Here is a 26,216-nt window from a genome sequence, read left to right on the forward strand (position 1 = left end):
AAGGCCGTGTATCTAACGCACTTACTCTTGGGCCCTTTCAGGGAAGGTGGGGAAAGACAAAATGAGCAGCCCTGAAGGACTCCCCACACCACGGCCGGAGAGACAGCCTGGACTGCGCTGGCCCGGGAAACACGAATAGCCACACACACCAGGATGAGCCGCTCCTGGCTGAGACGAGCAGAAATAAGGAAATTGAAGAGAATTGTATTAACTGAAGAATTTGGGACTTTGAATTATTCCTGAGGGTAAAGGGATTCCATTTTTTTCTTTTACTTCATTTTCTCCAAGGGAACTTTAAAATGAGATTGGAGACTATATTAAATTTTTGGACATCTTTATATTTCTCATCTGGCAATTATGTTTGGATTATCTTTGTGTTGCCATTTAATCACATCGCAGCCTCTAATTACTTATTTCAGACAACAGAGCTGAGCAAAATCTGAGAGCGGGGGAATAAAACAGGAAAGCAATTTGGAGCTTTAGTTCCAAAGCCTCCTTACAGTCAATTTAATGAACATAACATTGGGAGTCATTCCCAGGCCTGCTGGGAGCAAGGTCGAAATTGCCCACTGTGGTTCCAAAAGAATGTACAAGGGGGTGGGAGTTGCTTTTCGGGGCAACAGCTTCATAAAGGTGGAAAAGGATTGCCCGCAGGCAGCCAACCTCCTCCTCCAAGGGACCCAGCCACACTCCTGCCTCAGCACAGCCTAATGGGTAAAGCCAATGAGATAATGGAACAAGAATTGTTAACTACCAGGGAGCAGCACACGATCCCCACTTCTGCGGTTCCCCAGCTTGGGATTTCAGCAGCCCCACCTCTACCAGCATTACTCCCCGGCCCTCCATGCCACCACGCTGAGAGGGTAGGGATGGGCTAGTGAGTGTGAGACAAAGACCCGAGTAGGTTCTGCTTGGTGCCTGCCCCTCTTTTTTTTAGAAAGTGTCCATCTCTGGTTTGACCTTCATCACGGGGTAGGTGCTTGTCCCTCAGGTGGGGCCTGACGTTGTCCAGCTCTACCTGGGCCATGAAGGGGAAGTTTAACTGTGAGACAAAGTTTTAACAAGCTCTCTTAGCCACAGGGCCAAGAATACAGTCCCCAGTCAGTTTTATTAGCATAAAGATGTGACTTTAAAAGAAAAATGGATTGATGGAATAAATGCATGAATGAATGAATATAACCTCTGTCCACATGAAGCTGAGTCAGGGGTTCAATGGAGAGTTCCCTAGAAATCATTTTCAAGTAAATCAGTTTTTATACGTCAGGTCTTCTCCCCTTTACCTACCAGGTAATCCTTTACCTCCTCCCTAATCCTTTATTCCCAGATAGACTAATTACCAATGCTTATTAATTTCCCGTTGGTGACTTCTAACATTCAAGCCTTAAATTTTTCCATATGCACCAAGTAGTTAAATTATCTTAATAAATAATTTATTAGGTGATTACGAGTTCTTTTACCAAACCTTGTGAATTACTCAGCGACACACTCAGAAGACACATACACTAAACATGTATGTGTTGTCCATTTACAACCCACCACAGAGATGAGGAACTGAAGATGAGAGAAACTGAATAACTTGTCCAAGTTTGCATGTCCAGTAAGCAGCATGGCCAGGACTCGCAGCATGGCCAGGACTTGAACCCTGGTGTGCCTGCACACTCTGTGCTCGGTGCACAGCCCCACAGCGCCCACACTCACAGGCCAAGTACTACCAGGATTGGAAGACCTCTTGCTGGTCACTCAGTCCAACCTCCATCCACTGCCAGGTCCTCCAGGCATGACTTGCCCGTCTCAGGGACAGAGATTCCCTAAGGTGGCCCTTCTATTGTGGGCAGTCCTATGGCTTCACAAACTCCTTTTCACAGGGAATGCCTTGCAAAGTTACCCCATTGGCTGAGGTCCTTCATCCTTTTCAGGTCCCAAACACAGAACTTTGGAGGTAGCAGAGTGTCCACCCTTAGAGTGAACATCCCCTGCTCCCCCACCTATTCCCCACGCATACTGACCATCAGCCCTCCCACCCTTCTAGGAGCCCCTGGGCACCATCATTACTGATGACACCTCTAGGGTCTGGAACTGGACATAACGTTCCAGGATGGACCAGGCCAGGGCAGGGTACTGCTCGGGGATCACTGCCCTCATTAGAAGCACCACTCTACCAGGTAGTTGGGGGAGGGATGGAAGCGGGGGTGTGGGAAGAGCATTGCTCTGTTCAGGACCCTATGTGGTTCCCGGGCACAATTAATAGTATTTCCCATGTTGCATTTCCTAGAACACCAGCACCCAGAATAAGGACATAACTGCTTTTTAAGAATAAAAAAACTCTGTGACTATGTAACTTTGGAATATACTGCTTAATATTTACTCATTAGTAAATCTTTATTGTCTACTGTATGCCAGGTGTTATTCTAGTCACCAGGTATATATCCATAAACAACACACACCAAAATCCATGTCTATGGAAGCTATAGTTCAGAGAAGAAATACTACTAATGTGTGGAGAAGACCTTTGGAAGGAGTTAGGCATTAGGCACGTAGTCCAAAAAGCCCAAGTAGGCATTTTGCAGCCTGGGGAGTTTTCTCGGGATTCTGTGACCTAAAGCACCAAAAAGATACCCCACCCCTTTGCCCCTGGTAAAAGAGATGATACTTCCAAACCCAGGTGCCTTCTGTTTACAATCCAACACCACTCTGCCATTTCAGCCCTTTTCATTGAACCTGTCACTTCCAGGCAACAGAACCCCAAAATGGCATAGAGTCAGCAGTGCCTATGCCCCTGCTCAAAAATTCCTCCAGTCTCCTGTCCTCCCCTCCACTAGCCAAGATTTTCACTCATCGCTCCCCTGATTTCTTCACCCATTTCGGCCTCTATGTTCCCCTAGGTCCTTCTGGGTTCCATGTGGAACACTGACCCCAGCTTGAACCTCTGTCTGCCCCTACATGTGACTGTCAGCATTGGCTCATCAGCTCTAAATGCCAGCCCCAGCACCCAAGCCCCAGCCCTTCCTTCCCCTTGTCCCAGACTCTCAAGACAGGGAGAGTGGCTTTTACAGACCCTTTTGGGTGGGGAGGGTGAGAATGCATGGGACCAGCTGCACTGACCAGCAGCTGAGCCGGGCCCGAAGGGTCTGTGCCCATGCAAAGGGAGCCAAACACAGGAAAGAGAGAAAGCAAAGCCTGGCCTTGGTAGAGACTTTGGAGAAAGGCCGATATGCAAAGGGATGTGTTATTTGTGGAAGGCTTTTATTTGGCGGTGGGAAAAGAATGGCAAGTATGTAACACAATATTTCTGCAACTATAAATAACATGTAAATACCTTTCATAATGAAAACCTTATGGAATCTGCTCTACTGGAAGTATTTTAAAACAGAAAAAGGCAGGAGAGAAATAACATGTATTTAACCCATACTATGTGCTAAGCACTTTCCATATGTTGTTTGCTTAGTCCTTTCACTTTCCTCCCGGGCAAGTGTTACACTTTATAAACGAGGAAAACGAGGCTAAGAGACTGAGGAACTAGACCGTGGTCCAGCAGTGGACCCCAGCCTGAAAACACATCTGTCAGGCTCCGAAACCCTCACTCTTTCTGGAGCCAAGCTTGAGGTGCCCAGAGGCTGGGGCTAGGCTATGTTATCTTTCTAGATTTTCTCCATTGCCATGCTTTCCAGCACCAGCTTATTTTCCTCAGGCTTCCCAGGTGATAAAAATCCCGTGTGTACACTGTGACCTGTAACTCAATGGAGATTTAGGGTGAGGGGAGCAAATCTGAACGTGCAACTGAACGACGTCAGACTCTGCCACTGCCTTGCTGGGGGGCCTTGGGTAAGCCTCTTCTGTCTCTGGGCTATAGTTTTTACCTCTGGAAAATGCAGGTGCAAGCTAACTGCTTGAGAAGCCTCTGCTCGGCCCTGACAAGGCTGTCTCTCATGCACTAGATTGGGTGCCCTAAGGAGGATGTCTCCCAAGAAAAACCACTTTGGAGTTCCCCCGGCCTGGCCCACTTTCTTTGCCCACCTTTTTCCCCTCTGCAGCCCAGCCTTCACTGACCTGTACCTCCCGGGTCAGGGCCAGCTCCAGCAGCTGACCGAAGTGCTGGCCCAGCGTGCTTAGGGTCTCACTCACGCAGGCCTTCATTGACTTCAGGACATGGTCGTTCTCCACCTGGAGGCACCTGGGGAAAGTAAAACATGGGGTGGGCCACTGGAAGGGGCAGGCGGCCAGACCAGAGCATTGCACGGTCCAGACGTGGGCCTGCTGCAGACCTGGTGGTGGAACAAGTGGCCTGGAGAGCACACATCAAAACCTGGGGAGCCAAGACGAAACATTCCATAGATGGTTCACCCCTTGGCCTCCTAGTGTTTGGATAAGTGCTGGCCTGAGATGGGAGTTAACAGTCCCTGTCACCAAGAAGAAAGGCCACCAGCAGCCAGATCCTAGCCCTGGGCTTCTCCCTGGGAGAATCTGCCATCGTGGCAGCGAGGGTCCAGGGATGGGGGCCGGGGCTGCAGAGGAGGCTGCTGGAGTGCTGGCCATGCAGGTGATCACTCCGAAGGTGGATCTTTACGGAATGGCTCCCTACAGTGTGCAGAAAGGGGCCTTAGGGTTTTCACCCCAGACAGCAAAAACCTCTGGGGATTAGGCCCCAATATACGTCTGTGCTCTGAGAATGTTCCACACTGAAAGACCAAAGGCCTCGTGGGGGCCCAGGGGATGCCCATTCCAGATTTTTCTTCCAGGGCATGGGGGCTAGAAGGAGTGAGAGAGAGTGTCGACATATAACTGGGTGTGTGTACATGTGAGGTTGAGTGTGTGTATGTATCTGAGTGTAAACAATGTATGTGTATATGTGATATACAGAGAAGAGGGCAGGACTGTATTTCTGTGATCACATGAGTGTGTGTTTATATGCTTGCGTATGAGCAAGTGGGTGTCTGTGAAGCCCTTGTCCATGTGTATGTGAGTATAAGGTGTGAGCATCTGCTTTCACCTTGCCTTGACTTTGGAGGTCAGGGGGTCTTCCCAAAGCCCTGGGAAACCTACTGCTTATTGTCAACCCTTAAGAGCCCCTTCTTCCAGAGCCCAAGCCTCTACTCTGCCTTTTACATTCTCCCAAGGGCCTGAAAATGGGGCAGAAAACCCCAAGGAGGTCTCTCAATAGTGCCGACAGGAGTCAGCAGGAGGAAACTCCTAGACCACCAGCAGGCCCTCCACTCCACTCTCCCTCCGAGAGACGAGACCAGCCCCTCCCACTGCCTGAGGACAGGTCAGCAGACCCTGTCCAGATTTACCCAGCCTCTGGATTTACCTCTCGGTGATGGCTGAGAGCTCTGAGCACTTCTCCATTAGCAGCTTCTCAATCTGCAGAAAAACAGATCAGTGTTATTCAACAAGCATTGGTTGACAACCGACTGCTGCACTGGGCCCTCTGGGGCCTAAAGATGGGGTATTAAATCATCTGATTTGGGAAACAGGTGTGTATACTATGCCAAGGGAGATATGGCAAAAGGGATCGTCGTCAGCTGCTTGGAACACTCAGAAAAGGAAAACTGAGCAACTAGTTACGCCTGGGAATCTGGGAAGCTTCTGAGAGGAAGGGGCACTCGAGCTGGGCTTCAAAGCAGGAATAGAAGGGTCTTATCTGCAAAGTGAGGCAAGGAAAGATGCTGAGGTAGAAAGTAAATGCCAAAGGGAAGAGAAGTAAGGGGGGCAAGGAGGGTTTTCAATGGTTCACTTCGGGGTTGGAGAAGAAGATTCAAAGTCATGGGCTTTGGAATCAGAAAAACTCAGGTTGAGTCCTGCCTACACCATTTACTGCATAACCTTGGGCAAGTTACTTAGGCTGTCCAAGTTTCTCCTTCCTCATCTAGTAAGGCAGGACAATAATACGAGCTAATAATTTTAATCAATGGTTTTTAATGTTCTACATGTAATAAATCAGTCTTCCCAACAGTTCTATGACATAAACACTATCGTCATACTCACTGGGGTGATAGAACACGAAGTTAAGTGACTTGCCAAGGTCACACAGCAAAGCTGGCGTTTGAACCCAGGCAGTCTGGCATGAAGGTGGGAACACGTGACCACTGCACTGCCCCCTGTAGCGGCTCCAACTGCTTCAGAGACTGTGTGGGTTCAATGAAATGTGTGTAAAAAGGCCTCGCACAATTCCTGGCACAGAGTGTGCACTCAGTAAAGGTCCCCCTGCCTTCCCTGCTTTACTGGAAGAGGAAGGAGGACCCTGGGGCAGGAAGAGTTCAAACACCACGCAGTTTAGACCCTTTCTTCTGGGAGGCATGCCCACCCACACCCAACCCAGGGCGACTGACCTGGCCCATCTCCTGTGAGGAGCTCCTGCTGACCGCACTGTACTCGCTGACCATGGAGCGGGCGTGGCAGGTCAGGCGCACGCTCATGCTGTGCACTCGTGCCCAGCGGTCCTGGGCCAGCTTCTGCCCGATCCTGCGCAGCTCGGTGCTGATGACCCAGCCCCGCTTGAGCAACAGCTGCAGGGGGTCTCCAGGGCCGGGGCCGCCCGCCAGGAGGAGGTCACCTTGTGCGTCCTCCTCCAGGCTGATGGGCTTGGCCTGCAGGATACACATGCACTCGCACTCGGTCATGAGCTTCAGGTCCTCCATCCAGCGCTGGACTGAGTCCACCTGCATCAGGTGCAGCCTGCAGCCGGGGAACAGCACCGAGGTGGCGATCAACACTCCTCAACTTCCCAAGGCTTCAATTCCAAGCCACCTGATGTTCACTGAACACCGACGTGCTCATCACTGTTTCTTGCACTCATCTACCTTAATCCTCTTTTTCTCATTATGTCCATCTTACAGATAATAAGACTGAGACACAGAAGGTCTGGGGGCAGATGACCAGACAAACCACAGGCAATAAGTCTTCAGAGTAGCACATAACCTTTGCAATAAGAGGAAACTGGGAATAGTGTAAATACCTTAGTTATGTCAGGAAAGCTATGGTAAAGTTACTTGGTAATTTAGTGTGCACTTATTTGAAGTAATGCTTTCCAAAGTTTGTAACAAAGAAAAGTGTGTCCACTAATAAAGGGGAGGGAAGCAGTATGCATGACTCTAAATACACAATTATTGTAATTATGTTAAAGAGCCATCTGGGAACACATTTAAAGGAAAGATTAAAATTCTAGTGGTTCTTTGTGGGCGATGGAACTAAGGCTTTTTTTATTTTTTCAACTTTCCCTAATTTCTAAATGTTCTCTCATGAGCGTGTGTATTAGTTTTGTCATGGAACAAAATTAACTCTAGTTAGTACAACAGCATGAGAATATAGATTAGACCCCAAGAATATAATTTACTCTGAAATCCACTTAGTCAAATTAAGTTCAGTAATAACATCATTAATGAAGTACAGAACATTTGTCGAGTGCCTCACATTTACTATCACGTAAATGCCAGGCACTGTGGAAAAAAGTGGATACGAACGCGCCAAGCCTCTACTCTCATGGAGCTTTGGAACTGCTGAAAGAATCAAGACAAAGCAGGGAGAAATTGAAAAATGACAGATTTCAACATCATTTGAAGATGATGACAGAGGACGTGCAGTTAATCATTAAGGCTAAGCTCAATCCCATTGTCTTTGTCTTACAACAGTTCTCTAACTAGTATTCCTGTCACTGACCTTGCCTGCCGCAAGCCATTCTCCACCTGTTGCCTTCTTCCACTCCTAAAATGCGTACCTGGTGCCAAGTACTGTTCTACGCCCTGGGCTATGACAGCAAACGAGTAGATAAAAAGCACTCCCCTTGAGTAGGTTCTATTCAGAGGAGATGACAGTCGACTTTCAAAGTAATTTTCAAAATAAACAAGCAATGCATGTAATGTGTTGGAGGCAGTCAGTGCCATGAAGGAAAGGAGAACAGGAAAGAAGGCTGGAGAGTGCTGGGAGTGGACACGCCGTAGGCTTAGCTGTTTGAAATAAGTGGATCAGACAAGGCTCACTGAGAAAGGGGCTTTTGAGCCAAGACTTGAAGGACCTGAGGGAGTAAGCTAGGTGGATAGCTAATTGGGGGCAAATTGTTTCAGGGAGCCAGGATGGCAAGTGCAAAGGCCCTGGGGCATGAGTGACCTTGACATGTGTGGGGAATGGCAAGGACGCATAGTCAGTCAGGCAGAGTAGGACGAAGGACGTGAGGACGTGAGGTGAGAGAGGTAGAAGGTGAGGGGGGAGGGAGGAGGCGGCCCCCGTAAAGCTGTGTAGGACAAGATGAGGACGTGGATTTTATTCTGAGTCGGGTGGCACACCAATGGCACTGATGAGGCCAGCTATGTATCCAGCAGAACTGAAATCATAAAGGCATGCTCCAATGAGCATGTTAAAATCATGCCTTTGTATCTTCTGTCATTTACTGAGAACAAGCAGGACTTTCTGAATGATGAAACTGTTTGACTGTTAGACTCTTAAATGTAATTTTTAACCACAAAGCATATAATGTTTCACCAGGGAAATTGCACACATTGTTTCTTGTACCAAATTGACTTTTAAATTGTTAAAAACAAAAACTCACCAGTGACCTTTCTTTTTTTCACTCCCTTCATAAAAAAAAGCTATTATGTTTTGTAAATAAATATAATGACAGAGAGAGTTGCCTCAAATCACGGTGCCCTGATGCTCATTCTATCCTTATGAACCCATATTTAATGTTACAGAAGTGGGAGTGTGTGTGTGTGTGTGTGAGTGTGTGAGTGTGTGTGTAGTTACTCCCTGTGTGCCCCCCACCTTTGTGCCCTGCCCGCATCAAACTTCCTGAGGCTTGGACAAGGGGCTTCCAAGACCTGGCCCCAGCCTCCCTTCCCCCAACCCCCTCTTTTCCTTACCCCCCCCCAACTCTTAGCACCCTTGCCAAAAACACACACTACATTCCAGGCACACTCAACTTCCCTATTTCCCAACCCTACCACTTTCTTTTACACACTCCTGTGGCCTTGCACAGATGGTTCTTCTTTCCAAATGGAATCCTCTTTCTTTCTTCTCTGCCTGGCAAGCTCCTACTCACCCCGCAAGACCCAGCTGTAACGTGCTTTCTTTGAAAGGCCTCAGCCAGAGCTCATCAGCTGCTCCCTGGGGCCCCCATACCCTTCAGGCATCCTCCATCGGGGCACTAATAACGTTCTAGAGTAATTATCGTGTTTGTCTGAAACCCTCCTAGTCCTGTGAGGGACAGTCCCTCATATCTAGTTGACTGCCAGTGCCCAACATACACCAGCCACTCAGTAAGTGTTCGCCAGCGAATGAGTGGCAGAGTGGCAGGCATTCACTGCCACCCCCTGCCGAAGATGCCCTATGCCCCCGCCACCCAGGCTACCCAGAGAGGGCCCCAGGACCTCAGGACTGGAGAGGGGATATAGAACATGGAAGAGCATACGACCATCCTGTTCTACACACAGGAGACAAACTGATCTTGGGGTTTTAAAAGGCAACAAATAATCTAGTCACTCACTCACTCACTCATTCACTCCATAACATTTCAAAGTGGACATCTGTTGTTTTTGGCTTCCCAGCACCCTTCCCCCTTCTTCTGTCAATAGCAAAGACAAATTATAATTAACTGCCTCCTGGGGTGCCGACCTGGCCTTCAGCCTCCCCCTCTCTTTGGGAAAAGCTTCTCCTTCCAAACATAGGAATGGTCTCCCAGGGGTCATGCCTGTGCTGTGGAAATGTCCCCAGCCACAGTTCCTGCTGATCCATGGGTGGGCCCTGAACCGAGCTGCACACAACCAGTTCCATTTCCCCAAAGTGTGAAACTTTAAAGCCAAGAGTTACAGGGGCTAGAGTTGTTGAATAAGAGTCACATTCATGACAGCAACTTCAATTAGGGCCTGAAGAATATGCCCAAGAGTTCATTTCTATTGCCTGTACTGAAAAGAACTTTATCTAAACACAAGTATGCAAATAACGGAGCAGAGTTGAGTTAGTGTCATCCCTTAGAGAAAAGGTTTTGTGGAAATTCAAAAATGGGGGCTGTCCCTACCAGTTAGAGGACAGGGTAAGGTGCTTGGAGAAGGTGGCTTCAGAGCTGTAGGATTTGGACACAGGAAGACAGTGGGAGCATTTTCCAGGCCAGAGCAGACAACGGGACAATGAGTAGGTCAGTTAGGCTGAGTTTTACATTCTGGAAAAGAGCGAGCTGTGAGAGGAAAAGCAGGAGAGGTGGCCCTGGCCCCTGGTCTTGAGAAGATTTGAATGCCAGAGTCGGGGTTTACGCTGAGAGTTCTGAGATGCTATTGAAGGGTGATAGGGAAGGGCAACAGAGGTGAGACTGGCAGGGGTGAAAGACGGCCAAGTCACAGCACCCGGCCCAGAGGAAACCCGTGGTACCTGGACAGGTTCACAGCATGTCCCCCTGTGGGAGCAGGGGGCGGGCTCTCGGATTCTCGGGCAGGAGACATCCACACTCGTCCCTCCTGGCCCCCAGAGCAAAGGGCCACAGAAGATCCAGGAAGGGCGAGAAAGGGAGGAAGAGCTAACTGAGGCCTGATTAGATCCCAAACTCACAGTTTTTGTCACTGTCCCCACCCCACACACACACTCCCAACTCAACACGGAGGCCTGCTTGGTCCTTGCTCTTCAAGATTTTTAAAAATTAGAAAGTAGGATTTCAGATGCTGTGCTGATTAAAATCCTAATTGATTTATCACGCTGCTGATAAGAGAAATGGGCTGACAAAACTATTGATTTCTCCAGCATCTGTGTATTTGTCCCTGTGCATGTCTGTTTGTGGATATGAACTCATTTTGGTGTCTGTTTATGTGAACTGCGTGCCTGAGTCTGGGAGTCTGGCTGTGAGTTTCTGTTTCTCTCTACCTGCGCATGTCCTGTGGTGAGTGTGTGCTCACAGGTCTTGCATCAGATAAACTCGATTCAAAACAGATGTGATGGGGCTGGAGTGACTGTACTTAGTGACTCGGTTCCAAAGAAAAGAGTTTAGAAAGTGAAGGAAAAGGTAACTTTGCAGTAGAAAAACCTGGCAAACACCACCTTAACCAAGTGACCCAAGTAAAGCTCACCGATCAATGAGCTGTGTTGACAGCGTGTACACCTAATGTGGTGTGTTGAGAAGAAGACTGCACCTCTATGACATTCTTCCCCCAAATACAAAGCCTCAGTCTCATCATGGAAAAGATATAAGGGACCCAAACTGAGGGACATTCTATAAAACACCTGACAAGCACTCCTCAAGGTCACTGGGGTAGTCCAAACCAAGGCAAGAATCAGACCCTGTCACAGAGCAGAGGAGATGACTGAGTGTAACAGGAGATCTGGAATGGAACCCTGAAAGAGGAAAGGACATTCGTGGGAAACTACTGGAATCTGAACAAAACCTGGGAATTAGTTCATGACAAGGGACCAGCGCTGGTTCTCAAGTTGTGACAAAGGCCCCTTGCTCACATAAGATGTGAACAGTCAGGGGAACTGAGTGGAGGGGAACACTTGGTGCCACATTTGCAACTTCCTGCAAATCTAAAATTATTTTAAAATTTAGAAAAATTTCATTTTAAAAAGACAGGGTTTGGGGAAGGAGGTAGAATCTAGATGATAGGCCTGAGGATTTTTTTTTTACCCCATTACCCCAGAAAGAATTTCACTTCTCTTGCTTCTTCCCCAGCCAGAAGGGCAGGCTACGAGACAGGCTCTCTCTGGCTTCGTGCTGCAGGCCCCGTGAAAGGCAGACCTACAGGAGCCAAGCACCCGTGGATGGGCAGGAGCACCTGCCTAGGGAGCCAGGAGTGGGAGCCTTCTCAAAGTGGAACCTGAAAGTGGAAGAAAAGGAATCCCCAGGTAGGCTGAGGGATGGAAGTTGTTCTCTCAGGGGGAAGAAACACGGCAAGCCTACCTGGCTTCATCTTCCCGTCAGCCCCATTATCTGCCCTAGAGCCCACCAAGGGCTGAGCCCCAGGCAAACCTCTCAGACCGGCGCCTTCTGTGCTAACCCACCTCGGGGCGGCCTTCCTCTGTCAGAGTCAGGCCCTCAGACCGGCTCATACTGATCCTGCTCCCTCCTTAATTGCCTGAGCAGGCCTTGAACCAGAGCTTCCTTGGGAGGGAACAGCCTGTGGTGTAAGGGTGTTGAGCATATGTGGAGCTTCGGGGTGCCAAGGCTCCCCGTCAGCATGCGGGGGTAGAAATTGCTGGCTATGCTCCCCATAATCTGTGTGACCAAAGGCAGCCTGCTGCTGCTATTTATTTTTTCCTGTTTCTGAAATTGTTATTGAAATAACATATGCACATAAAAGCGAACACATCATAATATCGAGTTGCAGCTCGAAGAATTTTCATAAGGTCAATGTGCCCATGTATCCAGGAGCCAGATAAAGAAACAGAGTGGTACCGGCATCCCAGAAGCCCCCCCAGGACCCCTTCTGGTCACTCCCCAATCAGGACAACAAGCATCCTGATGCTTGACAACATATATTAGTCTTTTGAATAAGTTTTTTAACCTCTCTGAGCCTCAATTTATCCATCTGTAAAAGAGATAATAACAGAACTTCCCACACCAGGCTGTTGGAAGAATGACATTAAATGGTGGATGTGAATGGCCTAGGACATTGCCTGGTTCAAAGGAGATGCTCAAAAATGTGAGTTCTCTTTGCTGCCCTTGCCCACATGTAACCCTTTAGCACTGAGAAAAATAACTAAACAGTGGCTAGCATTTATTAACCACACTTCATACGCTGAGCACTGTGCCAAGTGCATCATGTGAATTATTTAATTCACTTTCTCAGGACAAACGTTTGAGTTAGGTCCCATTGTCACCCCCATTTTTACAGATGAAAAAGCTGAGATGCAGAGAAAAATCACCAGGTAGAAAGTAGTAGCGCTGAGATTGACACCCTGGTCTCTCTGACAGCAGTCTGCTCTTCGCCTCTAAGCTTTACTGCTTCTCACTCTGCCCACCTCTCAATAAATAAATAAATCGAGGGGCAGAGATCACCGTGAGGCTACTGAACACAGGGAGACAGAAGGGACCATTTCCAAGTAAGCTCTTCTGAGCACCTTATAAACAAAGAAGACGAAGGGGAGCTGTGAGCCCCTGACTCTGCCTCAAAGTCTGGCGTGGCCAGCAGACCAGGATTCCAGCCCCAGAGACGTGATTACTGCCTTTAGGCCACACCCACTCCTGGCTGTTCAGTGGCAGGAGCCCCTCCAGCAGGACAGCCTCAGACACAAGGACAGACAGTGGGCGCCTGTGGGGAAAGAAGAATCTGGTTTTCTTTAAGAATGAGCTTAAAATAACTTCTGTTTTGATGCCTCCTCCTTCTCTCCAAGTAGCAACCAAACACACAGAGAATAAACACACGGAGAAGTAAAGCCGTGGATCCCTACCTCCTCTTAACCTCACTAAGTGGCTAGTCCCCCGCTCCTACCCGGCAGGCACATCCCACGTAGGTCCTAGGCCAACTCTGACTGAGACAAGGGAGGACATTAGGGGCTTCTGGCCCACCAGAAGGTGAAGGGCAAAGTGGATTGGCTGTTCAGGGCATCTCCACACCTCCCACCCAGCCTGACGGCTCCCAGCACGTTCTGCACCCAAATGGCTCAAGTTACAAGTAAACAATTCAGATAATAACACAGTTGTGTGTAGTGTCCCAAAGGCTGTGCATTTATGGTGCATTATTTTACTCTCACAATAACCTAATGTAGTGCACACTGCTATCGTCTTCACTTTACAGACGAAAATGTACGGATACAGAAGACGTACGTGACTGAAGAGAGCTAGAACTCCATGCAAGCTGCCCGATTCCAAAGACTGTGTACCTACTGACTACACGGGACAGTTTCTCTAGGTGTCTCGCTCCTCCGGCAGTCTTTGAGGTATCTTCAATCGCCCTGCCCAATTTATCTCAGCATCACCGGCACTGACACACAGTAGGTATCCATAAATATTTAATTGAATCAAGCAAACCAGAGACTGCCTGGGAAACATTGTTGTAAGCCTTGCTACGCCCACTGAAAATACCTTTGGGACTTGCAGGGGGTTACTCAAGACGAGCAGGAGGCCCTGGCGCGGCACATAGGACCCCCTGAACTTACTCCTTCCTCTGTGCTCCAGTACATGCCAGGATTTGCAGGTTCTGTGTTTGGCTGGGTTCTCAGGCAACATATAGTAAGCTGCCTGCACTGTGGTAAAAGTTGGAGAGTTGAACAAGTAACTACATCCCACAAAAGACAATAATAAAAATGTTTATTTTTAGTAGAAATACTTGAAGCAGGTATTGATAGAAGCAGAGATTTTGCAAGCATTCCTATATTCCACTAAAGCCATGCTCTGGCTGGGTAGAGCTTGCATCCTTAGCCACCATTGTCCCACTTCCCAGAACTTAAAGATAAATGGCTTTCGGGTGAGGGGTGGGTAGATCTACTTTAGTCCCGGGGAGGTGGCTGAAGGGGGATCTGAGCTCCTCAGGGAAAGGTCTCTCCCCACGCAATACCAGTAATACGCATAAGATACTCACAACCAGTTTGGTAAGTTTTAAAACACAAAGAAGTGTCTCCCAGTCAATCCCTGACCAGCCTGATGTAATGAAACATGTTGGGGACTCTTCATGTGCCAGGCCTGGTGCTGGGGGTCACTGCCTGCGCTTAGAACGCTCACACTTTAGAGCCAGATGTCAACAAATGCAACCCAACCTCCTTCTTATCCCAAAGTGATGTGCCGTGAGTCTCAAGTGTTTCCACGAGTCCCCAGAGTTCGTCTCATGTACATCCACCCCCACCTCCCAGAAAAGACTAGTGCAGTCAACCACAAGGTGGCAATGGATGAGTCTCTCACCTTCCCTCCTTTAGCACCCTTGCAGCGGGCATTACTCTAGATGCCAGGTCCTGCCGGGTCCACCAGGCGTAACCGCCTTGCCTTCTGGGTAGTTGCATGCAGTCTGGGCCCCCCTAGATACCTCAGGCAGACACAGACACCATCCCTCTTACATACACACCTGCTGAGAATAATCATCTCTGACGAGCCGTATTATGTGTTAGTGACTATTCAAGCAGCCTTAATTTAAAAAGCTGTACCATCAGAACTTAGTTACTTACACAAGGAATAAGAAAAATGTTCACAAGACAGCAGTGGTGGCAGCATAGTTTTTTAATCTCTCCAAATTCCCACACAAAAACTGACAGAGCAATTAAACAACAAAACCAAAACACCATAGATGGTCTTTACAACAAAACTACGTGGGAAAACATTCCCACAAACCTCAAAATACAGGCAGGTGAGGACAAGCCACCTATAGCTCCAAGACCTGCTTGGTGTCATCTGTAGGAGAGGAAGAAGGAAGCAGTAAGGGGGCATCTGGCGAAAATGAGAAAGGAGACACCCCCCAAAGCAGCCACAGGGCATTTACTGGGAAGCCCAGTAGGACCCTGTGAGAAGAGTAACGGAAACAAGGAGAAGGTTTGTCCGTCCAAGGTCCAGGTGAGTGCAAGGCATCAGCTATGAACTCTCAAAGCTGATCCGGCAGGGATCTCTTCTACCACAAAGCACCACACTGGGAAGGAGTTTCAGGGAGTAGAACCAGAATGGAGCAGGGCAAGGACCACAGAGACGAAGGGTGTCAGATCATGGGTGGGAGGAGCGATAACCGAGCTAGCAACACTCAGAGAGCAGGGCACCATATTTTTGAATCCTACGCAAAAGCCAAAGATAATGAAGCGCTATGTACCTAGAGCATCTTTCCTGAGCCCTGCCTCCCTCTAAATGTGTATGGTGCTTGCACTGACGTTAGAGAATAATTATTCCAGAATAATTTAAAAAATGAAATCAACAGGACTCGGATGCTGATTCATATAGATGATGAATGACCAAATACAATCAAAGATGTGATGCAGTTTCTTGAATTGAGGAGCTGAATGAACAGGAGAAACAAGTTAAGAAAATGGAAAGATGGATTCTGCCTGAGACACGTTAACTCCAACAAGCCTACTGTGCCTTTCTCTGAAGATGTCCAGGCCCTCTCACAGACTGGACCGCCCAAAAACTGCATTCCAAAAACCTCCAGGCACTCTCAGCTTCCCTACAGAATGTGCAGCCTACATGTTCTCACAAGTCTCACCCTGTATATTCATTCATTCATTCATTCAGTAAATATTTCCTTAGTGCCTACTATGCGCCAGAAACTCTTCTAGCTGCTTGGGATACAGTAGTGAACAACCACCCACCAACAACAAATTTCTGCTCCTGTGAAGGGTACATTATAACAAGGGAAAACAGACAACAATAATGATAAATACAATACATTTAGAAGTATATGGTATGTTAAAAGCCAATGATTTCTATTCAAAAGTAGGGTCAGAAGAAGTGGGGACAAGATTGTTCGTGTAGGAGACAGGGAGGCAGTTGCCACTTTAAATAAGTGGTCAGGGTAGGGCTCTTTGGGAACATAAGACTCGAGCCAACACTTCAAGGAGGACAGAGAATCAACTAAGCTGGAATATAGGCACCGGGCACCCCAGGAAGAGGGAACAGACCGTGCAAGGGCCCTTGGTGAGAGTAGGCCTGGCTTGCTGGGGAGAGTACAGACACAAGTGGGCTAGAGCACAGAGAGCAAGGCAAGGATACGTAGGAAGTGCACTCAGAGAAGGGCTCCGGGCTCCAGGGAGGACCTCGGAAGCCACTGCAAGCCCTCTGGGCTTCACACACATAAACAAGAGAATTCCTTCCAAGTGTGCCCAGGAATCTCGTCACCAGATGTCAGCTGGGTCCACCTTGCCCATCCACCTCTCTACAACCCAACCGGGAAGGCTCTCTCACTAAGGGCTTTATACAAACAACACGTACATGAGTTTAGAGTGCCTTAGCCTCTGCTATGCAGTGAATTATAAACTATTTACTAAACAGTTCATTTAAGCATAATTATTTATGCAACAAGCTATAAATAATTTACAGATTAAGGTTATTAGGGTTAACTTCCAGCCCCTCCTCACTAAAGCAGTGGTGAAGGCCCAGCCAGTTGTGACTGAAGAAAAGGTTGCTTCTCTGATCTTGTTCAAATCTTCCAAAGTTTTTCTGACCTTGCTTCCGGTCCACTTCTGAATCTCATGCTGAGATGCTCCGGCAGAGGGCTTTCTGTGCATCGGGGCTTTTGTATGAAGAGTAGACAGTTCTCCGTCTCTGACTCCAACCTCACACTTTAAGTATGGAGCCTTCACAGGGTGTGGTGTTGGACGGCTCACAGCAGCCCCGTCTCTAACTTGCAGCTGACCCATCTGTGCAATGCCGGAGCTAGGAAGGAGGCTTTGTCTCCTTCACTGGATTCTGCAAAATGCCTCCTGTACCCACCTAGTACCCTGGGGTTGGCCTCTTTCCCTCTGTGATCCTGTGTTCTCTGCCATCTCCTGCACTGCTCCAAGCCTCAGCACTGGAAAGAGCTTTCAGATTGTTACCCAGAAGTCCCCAGTCTAGCATGGTGGGAAAGTCAATCCTACATTTCAGATAGCGACAAGAATGCTGGGAAGGGGGCAACGGAGCCTACCACACTCCTCGGAGCTAATGACCAGGAGTAGCTTATGAAAGGGTGAGGATAATGTCACTTTGCTCCATCCATTTCTCCTGGCTGCAGCCTTCCATCAATTTATAGAAGTGTTTGAAGGTAGGGAAGAGGTTTGACCACTCTAAAAATTCAATTTAAAAAAACTAGCCTATTTCCAAACATGGTATAAAGAAAACTTCATTGAGTACTTTCTGTGTGCTGGCACACATTAAGGACTTTCATACATAATATCTCTCTTGCATTCAGAGCAAGCCTATTTGTCATCCCCATTCCACAGAGGAGGAAAAACTGCGGCTCAGAGAGGTGCCGACTGCTACTCAAGGACAGAACCCAGACTTCAGTCCAGGTCTGCCCAACTCCAAAGACCTTGCCACCTCCCCAGTCTGTCCAGCGCCCTGATAGAGCGGGGTGTTGTTTGCCTCAGAAAGCCAAGGAACATGAATTTGGCTCCAGGTAACTGTTTCCAGTCCAATGAGCCAGTGCGTACATTTGACAACTGCCTCCTTTTGATGACTCAGAGCTCATCATCTTAACTGGCACTTTTAGATGCCCTCGGAGAGAGCAGGGGCACTTCCAACATTTCCTGGCCTTTATTAGCTCAGGAACGACTCATTTCAAACCTCTAATGAGGGCACACATCAGCATATGCTTCCCCAGCACACATGTGACAGCCAGCAAGGACACCTGATGGGAACAGCACCATCTGTGTCCTCCTCCCCCTTCTACCCCTTACTGTCTGTGTGTTCTTGAACATGCTACCTGCCCTGTCAGAGCCTCGGTCCCTGATCTGCCTTCTCACTCATTTCCAACCACCGCCCCAGCCCCACTCCCGGCCCCTCTGCTATTACTTCCAGCCTCCCAGGCCTTACACATACTGATCCCACTCTCCCATCTCCTCTTCACTTTGCTGGTGCCTGTGCCTCCTCGAACCTCAGCCTCAGTGACTCTTTACAAGGAGGTTTCTCTGACCCCTGCACGACCTTATGTCCCATGTGTCCCTCCTGTCTGCAACACCCTGTCTTTCCCCCATCGAGACACCAGTCTCAAATGTTGAACTCTTTGATTAATATCTGCTTTGTCCTAGACTCTCAGCACAGGAGGGCTTGTGTCTGCCATGTCCCCCCCACACGCCATGCCTAGCACTGTACCAGATACACTGAGGATGCTCAGTGTCTATTTACAAAACTGAATTAAGTATCAAATGGAAATGACAATCATCTTTGCTGTTGTACGATCTATCTCATTGGGTTGTTGTGAGGGTCAAGGGAGATAAAAATTCATAATCATTATTGCTAACATTTATTGAGACTGGGCCCTGTGCCAGCTGTCATGCAGCCGGCTCCACATGGATCATCTCATTTAGTGTTCACAGCGACCCTGGGAGGAGGGTCCTTGTACCATCTCACATTTGCAGATGAGGAAACTGAAGCTTGGAGATCACCCAGCTTGTAAGTGGCAAAATTTGGCTCTGAACCCAGCCCATCAGACTCCGGACCCCATGTTCTTAATGCTACTCCAAATTGCTTTATAAAAGACTGTGCTCTGTCCAAACAGCATGTTAGTACTGCCAGGTAACATTATAAATGCACCATCACATGCATTAACTCAGCCTCAGCTTGCTTTCAACCTTCATGGCTGAACACAGGACCTGACAAGTAAACTAAAAAAGGTTTGGCTTTGTCTTTCCCGTTCTGTTCTCCTCCTTTCTCTAAGGAGAGATTTTCATTTGCTGAAGTGAACTGTTTAGGAGAATTCACAGATCTAATATGTCAGTTGCAAAATTGGTACCTCCCTGTGCTTCTGGAAAATGCAGGTGAGAGTACAGTAGTCACCACTAGAGGGATGCCAAGAGCTGGTGGACCCACTATGTAGGGCTGCACCAACTCCTCAGTCAGCCTCCAGGCTCCACCACTTGGACCCCTCTCCTCCAGCATACCCTTGCCTTATTTCCAAGGGTTCTCTATCACCAATTGTGAGCAGACTGCAGGGACAAAAGATCCTTCCTGCTGGGCTGTACTGGCAGGGCTGCCCTCCTTAAGGACCCCCACAGGCAGAAGTTATGTGTCCCACCAGGTCCCACAGACAGTGCCTGGGGCCAGGTCTGGAGCCCTGATGTCCCTACATTCTCCCCACCGCCCTGTGAGAAAGGCTTTATGACTCCGTTTACAGACCAGGAGAGGTCAGTCACGTGGTGAACAGGTGCCGGAGCCACCACTCAAACTCAGTGTCTAGAGCCCAGGTCTCTGCTCTTTTCCACTGAAAGGCACACTGCCATCAAAGAGCTGTGAGCAGGAGTCTAGGATCTCAGGAGACAGGGGGCCTGACTTCGCCTGGGAATATGTACACAAAGGAAGTGACATCTGCCTCGGTTCTTAGAGGAGGGCAGTTGGATGGTGTGACAAGGGCAAAAGGACTTGTACATAAATGTGAGAAAGCCTTGAGGTCTAAAAATAGCAACATGACAAGAAGTTTCACTGGGCTCAAGTAAGCACCAGGGGCCTATGAAGAAGTGGCCAGAAAGGGGCCTAAAAAGAGAGACAGGGACAAGTTGATCAAAGACCTTGACAGGATTAGGAATTTAAATCTAATCCTGAAGGCAGTTTGGAGCCACTGAAAACATCTTAGAGCAGGACATGACTGTGCAGAGAGTCAGTAGAAAATGAACCACAGCAGGGTTAGATGGCCTGACGGGAGATGGTGGCTATAAAACAGAGGGGACAGAAGCCTGAACAAGGGCCATGACATGGGATGGGAGGAAGTGGGTGACCTGGGAGGGAGATGAGAAAATGTGAGGGTGAAGCAGAATAAAAGGGCAAGGCTGACTCCTGGGTTTCCAGTCTGAGTGAAGGTCCTACCCTGGCTGAGATAGGAAACCCATCCAGGGAGGAGCTGGGGTTTTACTTTTGCTTGGGTTCAGGGTGAGTCATTATGACAAGTGGGGTATACAAGGCCACAGCAGGAGGGCCCAGGTCCTGCAGAAAGGTCCATCAAAGAGGTCCCAAACTTTGCCAGGGAGGGCGCCAGGCCTGGTGAACCCCACACGGCCCCACCACCCGCCAGTCCGCTCCCAGACTCCGTCACTGTGCCGCCACATAATGAGCTGCTCTTCTCAATTTTGGAGTCTAGGGACTGCAGCTCATTAAGGTTTGGCCTGGGTTAGGGCAGAGCATCCCATAATTGCAGAGCTCGCCTGACTCTCTGTCATTAGCTTTCTGATCCTCTAGGTTCCACCTCTCCTATTGGACTTGCTGATTAACCCTAGTGTACCAAGTCTGCTTCAACTAGGCAGCCCTCACTGTGCAGCAGGAGCTGCTTGCTGTTCCTGCACCTCACAATTCCCAGGGGTTCAATTGTCCTCAGCCATGAACTGCAAGCTGCCATCTCACTGTGCATGAAATCTTTCCTTTACAAGTAGAGACGACTGCTCTGATTACTCACACAGAGGAAGGAAATTGAACATTGAGGTCAAAACAGATGGACTGGCAATGAATCGCATTCCCTTCGTGGAGCCGGTAGGGTCTCCAGCCAAGGAGCTGGAGAAGCCAGGGGCCTGGATAGGGCTTGGATTTCCTCTGTCTCCACAGTGAACTAGAATCTGAGCCTGATGCTGTAAACACAGCCCCCACACCGGGGAACAAGGAGGGCATCCCAGACAGTGAATGGGGCTCACGGGAGCCCTGCCCAGTTCTCAGCAGATGCCTGCTCACCGAGTCACCCCACTCCTTCCTCTCTGATGGCAGCTTTCCTGGAACATCTGAAAGGAGGTGACTGAGCCACAAAATCTGGGCTTTCTGGATCCTGGCAGATTCTAAACACAAAGCCAGATGTAACCACAATCATCTCCACATCCCAGGGTACTGGTTGGATGACTTTTTTAAAAAACTGGAATTATCCAGGGTGGAGTTGGTGTAGGAGATGGGAGTAGCATAATATCAGACCAAGAAATTACAGTAGGAAACAGTGGGCTCCCTATAAAACATTTCTAAAGTCAGAGGGAATTAACCATCTGCACAGCTAGCAGGGAGAACTATCAACAACAGAGCCCCTCTATGTACCAAGTACTCTAAGTGGGCAAGCGTCAGCTCCCTTACAGCAATTTGATGATTGCAGATTGCCATCCCATTTTACAGATGTAGAAACTGAGGCTTAGAGGGATTACATAAGGTGCCCAAAACTTCACTGCTAATAGTGATAGTACAGCTAAAATGACTTACTAATTACATTCTAGGCACTGTATTAAGCATTTTATTCCATCTTAAATGCTCATTTAACCTCCAAAACAATTCCATGAGACTCACGTAACTGAGATTTAGCAGGTTAAGTGACGTGACCAAGATCACTCAGTGGATAAGTAGAAATAAGAACCTAGGCAGTCTTGACTCTTATACCAGGCCCTTTGAGGTCTTAGCAATTTAGCTGATATTCAAACCCTCAAATCCACAACCAGGGCTCTTTCTACTGGGCTGCCCTTCTGTGACATATAAATGCCCTTTTATAGCTTGTGATTAATTAGACTATGATATAGCTAGTCATTTGGTTATACGTCATTTAAAGTCAGGACAGCTCTGCTGGCCCTGTGGCCCCACGGTCACAGCTGTCTGATGAGTTTGCACCACAAGTGCTTCCAGAGCAGGAAAGCCAGGGGGACCATGCGCACAGGGAGGGAAGTTACCCTCTGAGGACTCCAGCTGCAAAGAGCTCTCTCCCCACCCCCTCACTGGCCTTGCCCTGCCTCTGCCCCTAGACAGCCCCCTTTGTTCACGAAAACACATCACTGGGGGAAGGTAACAGTGTCTCACCCTTCAGATGCCAAAAGGAACAATATTTCCCAGCTCAGCAGGTGCATAGGCTCCCAGCTGCTGGTACCAGCTCCTCATCCCCAGCTAAACCTGCTGGCCTGGCCTCCAGTGTTCCCCAAATGTTGGGGGCCAATCATTTATGGAAATCTATGCCTGCACTCTTGTTGGTTCATTTTAATCTTTTTCACTAAGAATAGACCTCAATTGTTCCCTCAAAGTCTAGAGTTTAGACATCTCTGCCTTACTCTACTCCACCTGTTGTGTGACGTGGTGAATTCTCTGTAAAGGAATGCTTTACGAAGCTGAGAACACTTGCTAATGGCCCCCAAACTTCAGTGGGTACCCCAGTGTGTCAGATCCTGGGCTAAACTGCTGGGATTACAGAGGGCACACGATGAGAGCACAACCTCTGAGAGGACCTTCCGCTGCACAGTGGCACACTTCCTCCACCTAGCACAGCATCTGGTACATCATAGGCACCCCGTAAACATCTACTGAATGAACAAATAAATGACTGCAAATAAGCAGTTACAGCTCACAGAGTGTTAAATGGCATGTAGAGGTAAGCTTAAAGAATTTTGGAAGCCCAGTGAAGAAAGGCTTAGCCCAAGCTAGACTCTGAGAAAGCTCCCCAGGCCCACACTGGAAGGATGCCTGAAAGTTCTCCAGGAGAAGCAGAGGGTGACAGAGAGAAGAAACAGCCTGTGCAAAGGAGTGGAGGCATCAGACCACATGTTGAGACAATGGCAAGTTGCTAAGTGTAGTCAGAGGGGTGAAGGTGAAGTCAAAAGCAAAGGCTTCAAATCAGGATGCATGGGGAGTGCTCGGAGGCATGGATTCAGCTGTATTGTGTCCCATATGCTCCTCTATTCCCCCACTCCTCCATGCCACACTTGCGAATATAACAAAGGCTTTTGTAAAGCCCGAACAGGGCACAGCCTCAGAAACTGGAAGGGGCTCCCAAGCCAGAATGTCTTACAATTTCCATCCCAGCTGCAAGGCAAACACTAGACCTCTGTGCATTTCACAGGGAGGAAATGAGAAGACCTTGTTTGGGTCAATGGGATCTCTTTCTCAACCCTGAGGCTCTAGAGTGGGATATTTTTATCCAGAAAAGGGAACAGACTCTCCAGAACAGAGTCCTAGAAGAGCAGAGCTGGAGCATCCCTGGGCGCATTTCCTTACCTCCTCATCCTCACATGAAGGAACTAAAGTACAGCGGTGTGTGTGTTTGCTGGGGGATTGCTCAGTGACACACACAGGTTAGTGAAAGGCAGTGTTGGGAAGAAAGAAAGAAGAAGGAAGGGAGGGAGGGAGGGAGGGAGGGAGGGAGGGAGGGGAGACCAGCCTTTGGCTCCTGGTCCATGCTCCTCACTGCAATCTCTTTTCCTGCAAGAGATTTCATAAAAAAAAAAAACTGCAGTTTTTTTCCCAATGAATTTAAAACCAAATACTAAAAGTATTTCCAAATTACTATGCTTTAGAAGAAAAAGTGTCTCCCCAGCTCTCTGACTCCATCAACCAATTAAACATTTGGCTTTCACTCAGAAAGAGTATTTAAATTAATGGAGATAAAACTCTAGCTTACTCTTTTCCTCTAAGCAGCAATTTTCTACCAAAAAGAATGAGAATAGCTTGCTGGAAACAGGTGTATTTTGGAGAAAGAAGAAAAATCCAAGCTACTTAATTTCTTACAGTCACCTGAGACTCCTCATCCATTTGTCATTCATTCATCAAACACTTGTTAAATACCGACAACCACTTATTGAGCTCCTACTGTCTACATTGTAATCATAGGAGCTCAGATATGAATCAGAAAAAAATTTAGCCCTCGGGACTCTCACTACTAAGAAAGATGGTATTTACATAAACCATCGTTGTACTACCCAGGACCTAGCCCAAAGTAAGTTCTTAGTCCACAGTAAATCTCATTCAAATGAATGAGTGAATGAACAAAATGATGTCTATGACAGATCATTACTGATGAGAATTACACTGCAGCTCGAACACCGAGCTTCTAGGACTTACTGGAGGCTGGGTGGGAAAATGAGCTTAAAAAGAAACACAGGCCAGGGAAGGCAGGACACCCCACTGTGCGGGCTGTATGTAGCCTGAAGGGCATTTTGACAGCTCCAGTCCCTTCTCTGGGCTCCAGTTTCCCCTTCTTGTCATGGAGGAATGACTCAGATGAGCTCGGAGAAGTCATCCAGCAACAACATGCCTTGCTTCTCTGATCCCAGTTCCTAGCGCTGTATGGAAATTTAAATCTTACCTCTCTTCTTAAAAATAACTGTGCCTCTGCCTTCACGAGGTCAGGCCCTTTGTTTCTGTGGATTTTCCTTGGGAAATGTTGAGAAGGGAGATAATTTGATTCTAACTTTGAATGGCCTTCCTTCTGGTTTAAACAACAGAAAAATATCCAATTATCCCTTTGACAATTACAGTCTACACATTGCACCGCAGGGAGAGAAATCGGCCCAGCAGCAGAAAAACACCCACAAACCAGGGGCACACACATGCAAGCCATTATCTGCTTGGAGACAGGCTGGCCTGCGATGGTCCCCACTGGCTCAGGAAGGCTGACGGCTCCTTGCCAGCGGGCCCAGGGAGACCCAGGAGGCTTCAGGCCACTACCTAGAGTCTCACTCAGCCCCAGTGCATCTCAGACTCCAGGCTGAACAGAAACCATGTGAGAAAGTGATTCACTCACAGTCAGAGATCCCGAAGGAAACACCCAAGCTATATGCTCCTTACAGATCCAGGCCTGATCAGGTCAAGAGGTAAGTCAGTGAGCTCCAGGAGGGAATGGCCCATGAGTTCCTGCTCGGTTACCAATACAGCAATGTACAAGGCATGTGATCTGCATGTAACACATATTTGTAGAAGTGTTTTGTTGAAAGCTAATGAAAAAACAAGTGAACAGTTTGTTTGTGTGATGCCCCCAAGAACACTGTGGAGAAGACGGGCTGGACAGAGTGCAGACCAGCACTCAGGCTTGGGCACCACCTGGGAGCAGGTATCCAGCACAGCCCCTTACCAGTTCTGTCCTCGACGGGTCCCTTAACCTTCTCCAGCCTCAGTTTCCTCGTGGATGAATGCTGTATGTGCCGCTCAGATTCCCGTTTAAGGGAGGACGTGCCTCCAGCTGCTGGGAGTATCATTGGCAAACAACCTTCAGCAGTCGGGCCCTCCTGATATTGTCTCAGAGCTACCTCACCTGAGGTCGCACCTTGCCTAAAGATGCTCACTCCATTGACAGGTCAAGGTGGAATATGAAGGCCCTGGCCACTTTGGCCCATGAGCAAGAACTCTGACTCCAAAGCTCCCCACAAGGGCAGCTGAGGTTGTCATTCAGCCTGCGTTGCAGCTCACCTTCTCCCTCTGCCTGGTCCTGCTTCCATCCTCTCCCTTCCACAGGTGTTAATCCCTAAGGCATTTCCTAATAACCATCCTGAACTCTAAACTCCATCTGCAAGGCTGCTTCCCAGAGAACCCACCCTGTGACCCCACATCTGCAAAATATGGATAGTAAGTACATATATGGGCCATGCTAAGGACTAAATTCGTGGCTGTGTGTAAAAGCACCCAGCTATACAGCAAGTGCTGAGTAAAAGTGAACCAACTTTGTTTCGGAGGTTAGCGAAGGCCAGCCCTTCAATCCGTATCCCCATCCTCGGTGGCAGAAACCCAGAGAGAAAATGTCAAGGTGTCCCAATGTGATCTGTGGTCAAAAGAAGTAGAGGAGGGAAGGGAGGAAGGCAGGAAGGCAGGAAGGCAGGAAGGTAGGCAGGAAGGAAGGAAGGAAGGAAGGAAGGAAAGGGAGAGAAGGAGGGGAAGCCTGAACTCAGCTCTGTGTGTCCTCAGACTCACAGAGTCTCCATATCCACCTCTATCTCCA

General features: G+C 48.4%; 1 protein-coding gene across 2 annotated transcripts in view; it reads right to left on the minus strand.

Annotated features, from left to right (window-relative positions):
* INSC (INSC spindle orientation adaptor protein) overlaps window positions 1–26,216 on the minus strand; it is a 115,416-nt gene that overhangs the window by 55,586 nt on the left and 33,614 nt on the right. For both annotated transcript variants that reach the window (XM_037050167.1, XM_037050168.1), the window contains exons 3-5: window positions 6,327–6,672; window positions 5,306–5,358; window positions 4,048–4,171 (exon numbers count right to left, since the gene is read on the minus strand). In XM_037050167.1, the coding sequence (XP_036906062.1) occupies window positions 4,048–4,171; window positions 5,306–5,358; window positions 6,327–6,672 (523 nt within the window). The remainder of the gene's footprint in view (window positions 1–4,047; window positions 4,172–5,305; window positions 5,359–6,326; window positions 6,673–26,216) is intronic.

The sequence above is a fragment of the Sturnira hondurensis genome, unplaced genomic scaffold (assembly GCF_014824575.4).
Source record: "Sturnira hondurensis isolate 20B ecotype Veracruz unplaced genomic scaffold, ASM1482457v3 Scaffold0006505, whole genome shotgun sequence".
Classification (NCBI taxonomy): Eukaryota; Metazoa; Chordata; class Mammalia; order Chiroptera; family Phyllostomidae; genus Sturnira; species Sturnira hondurensis.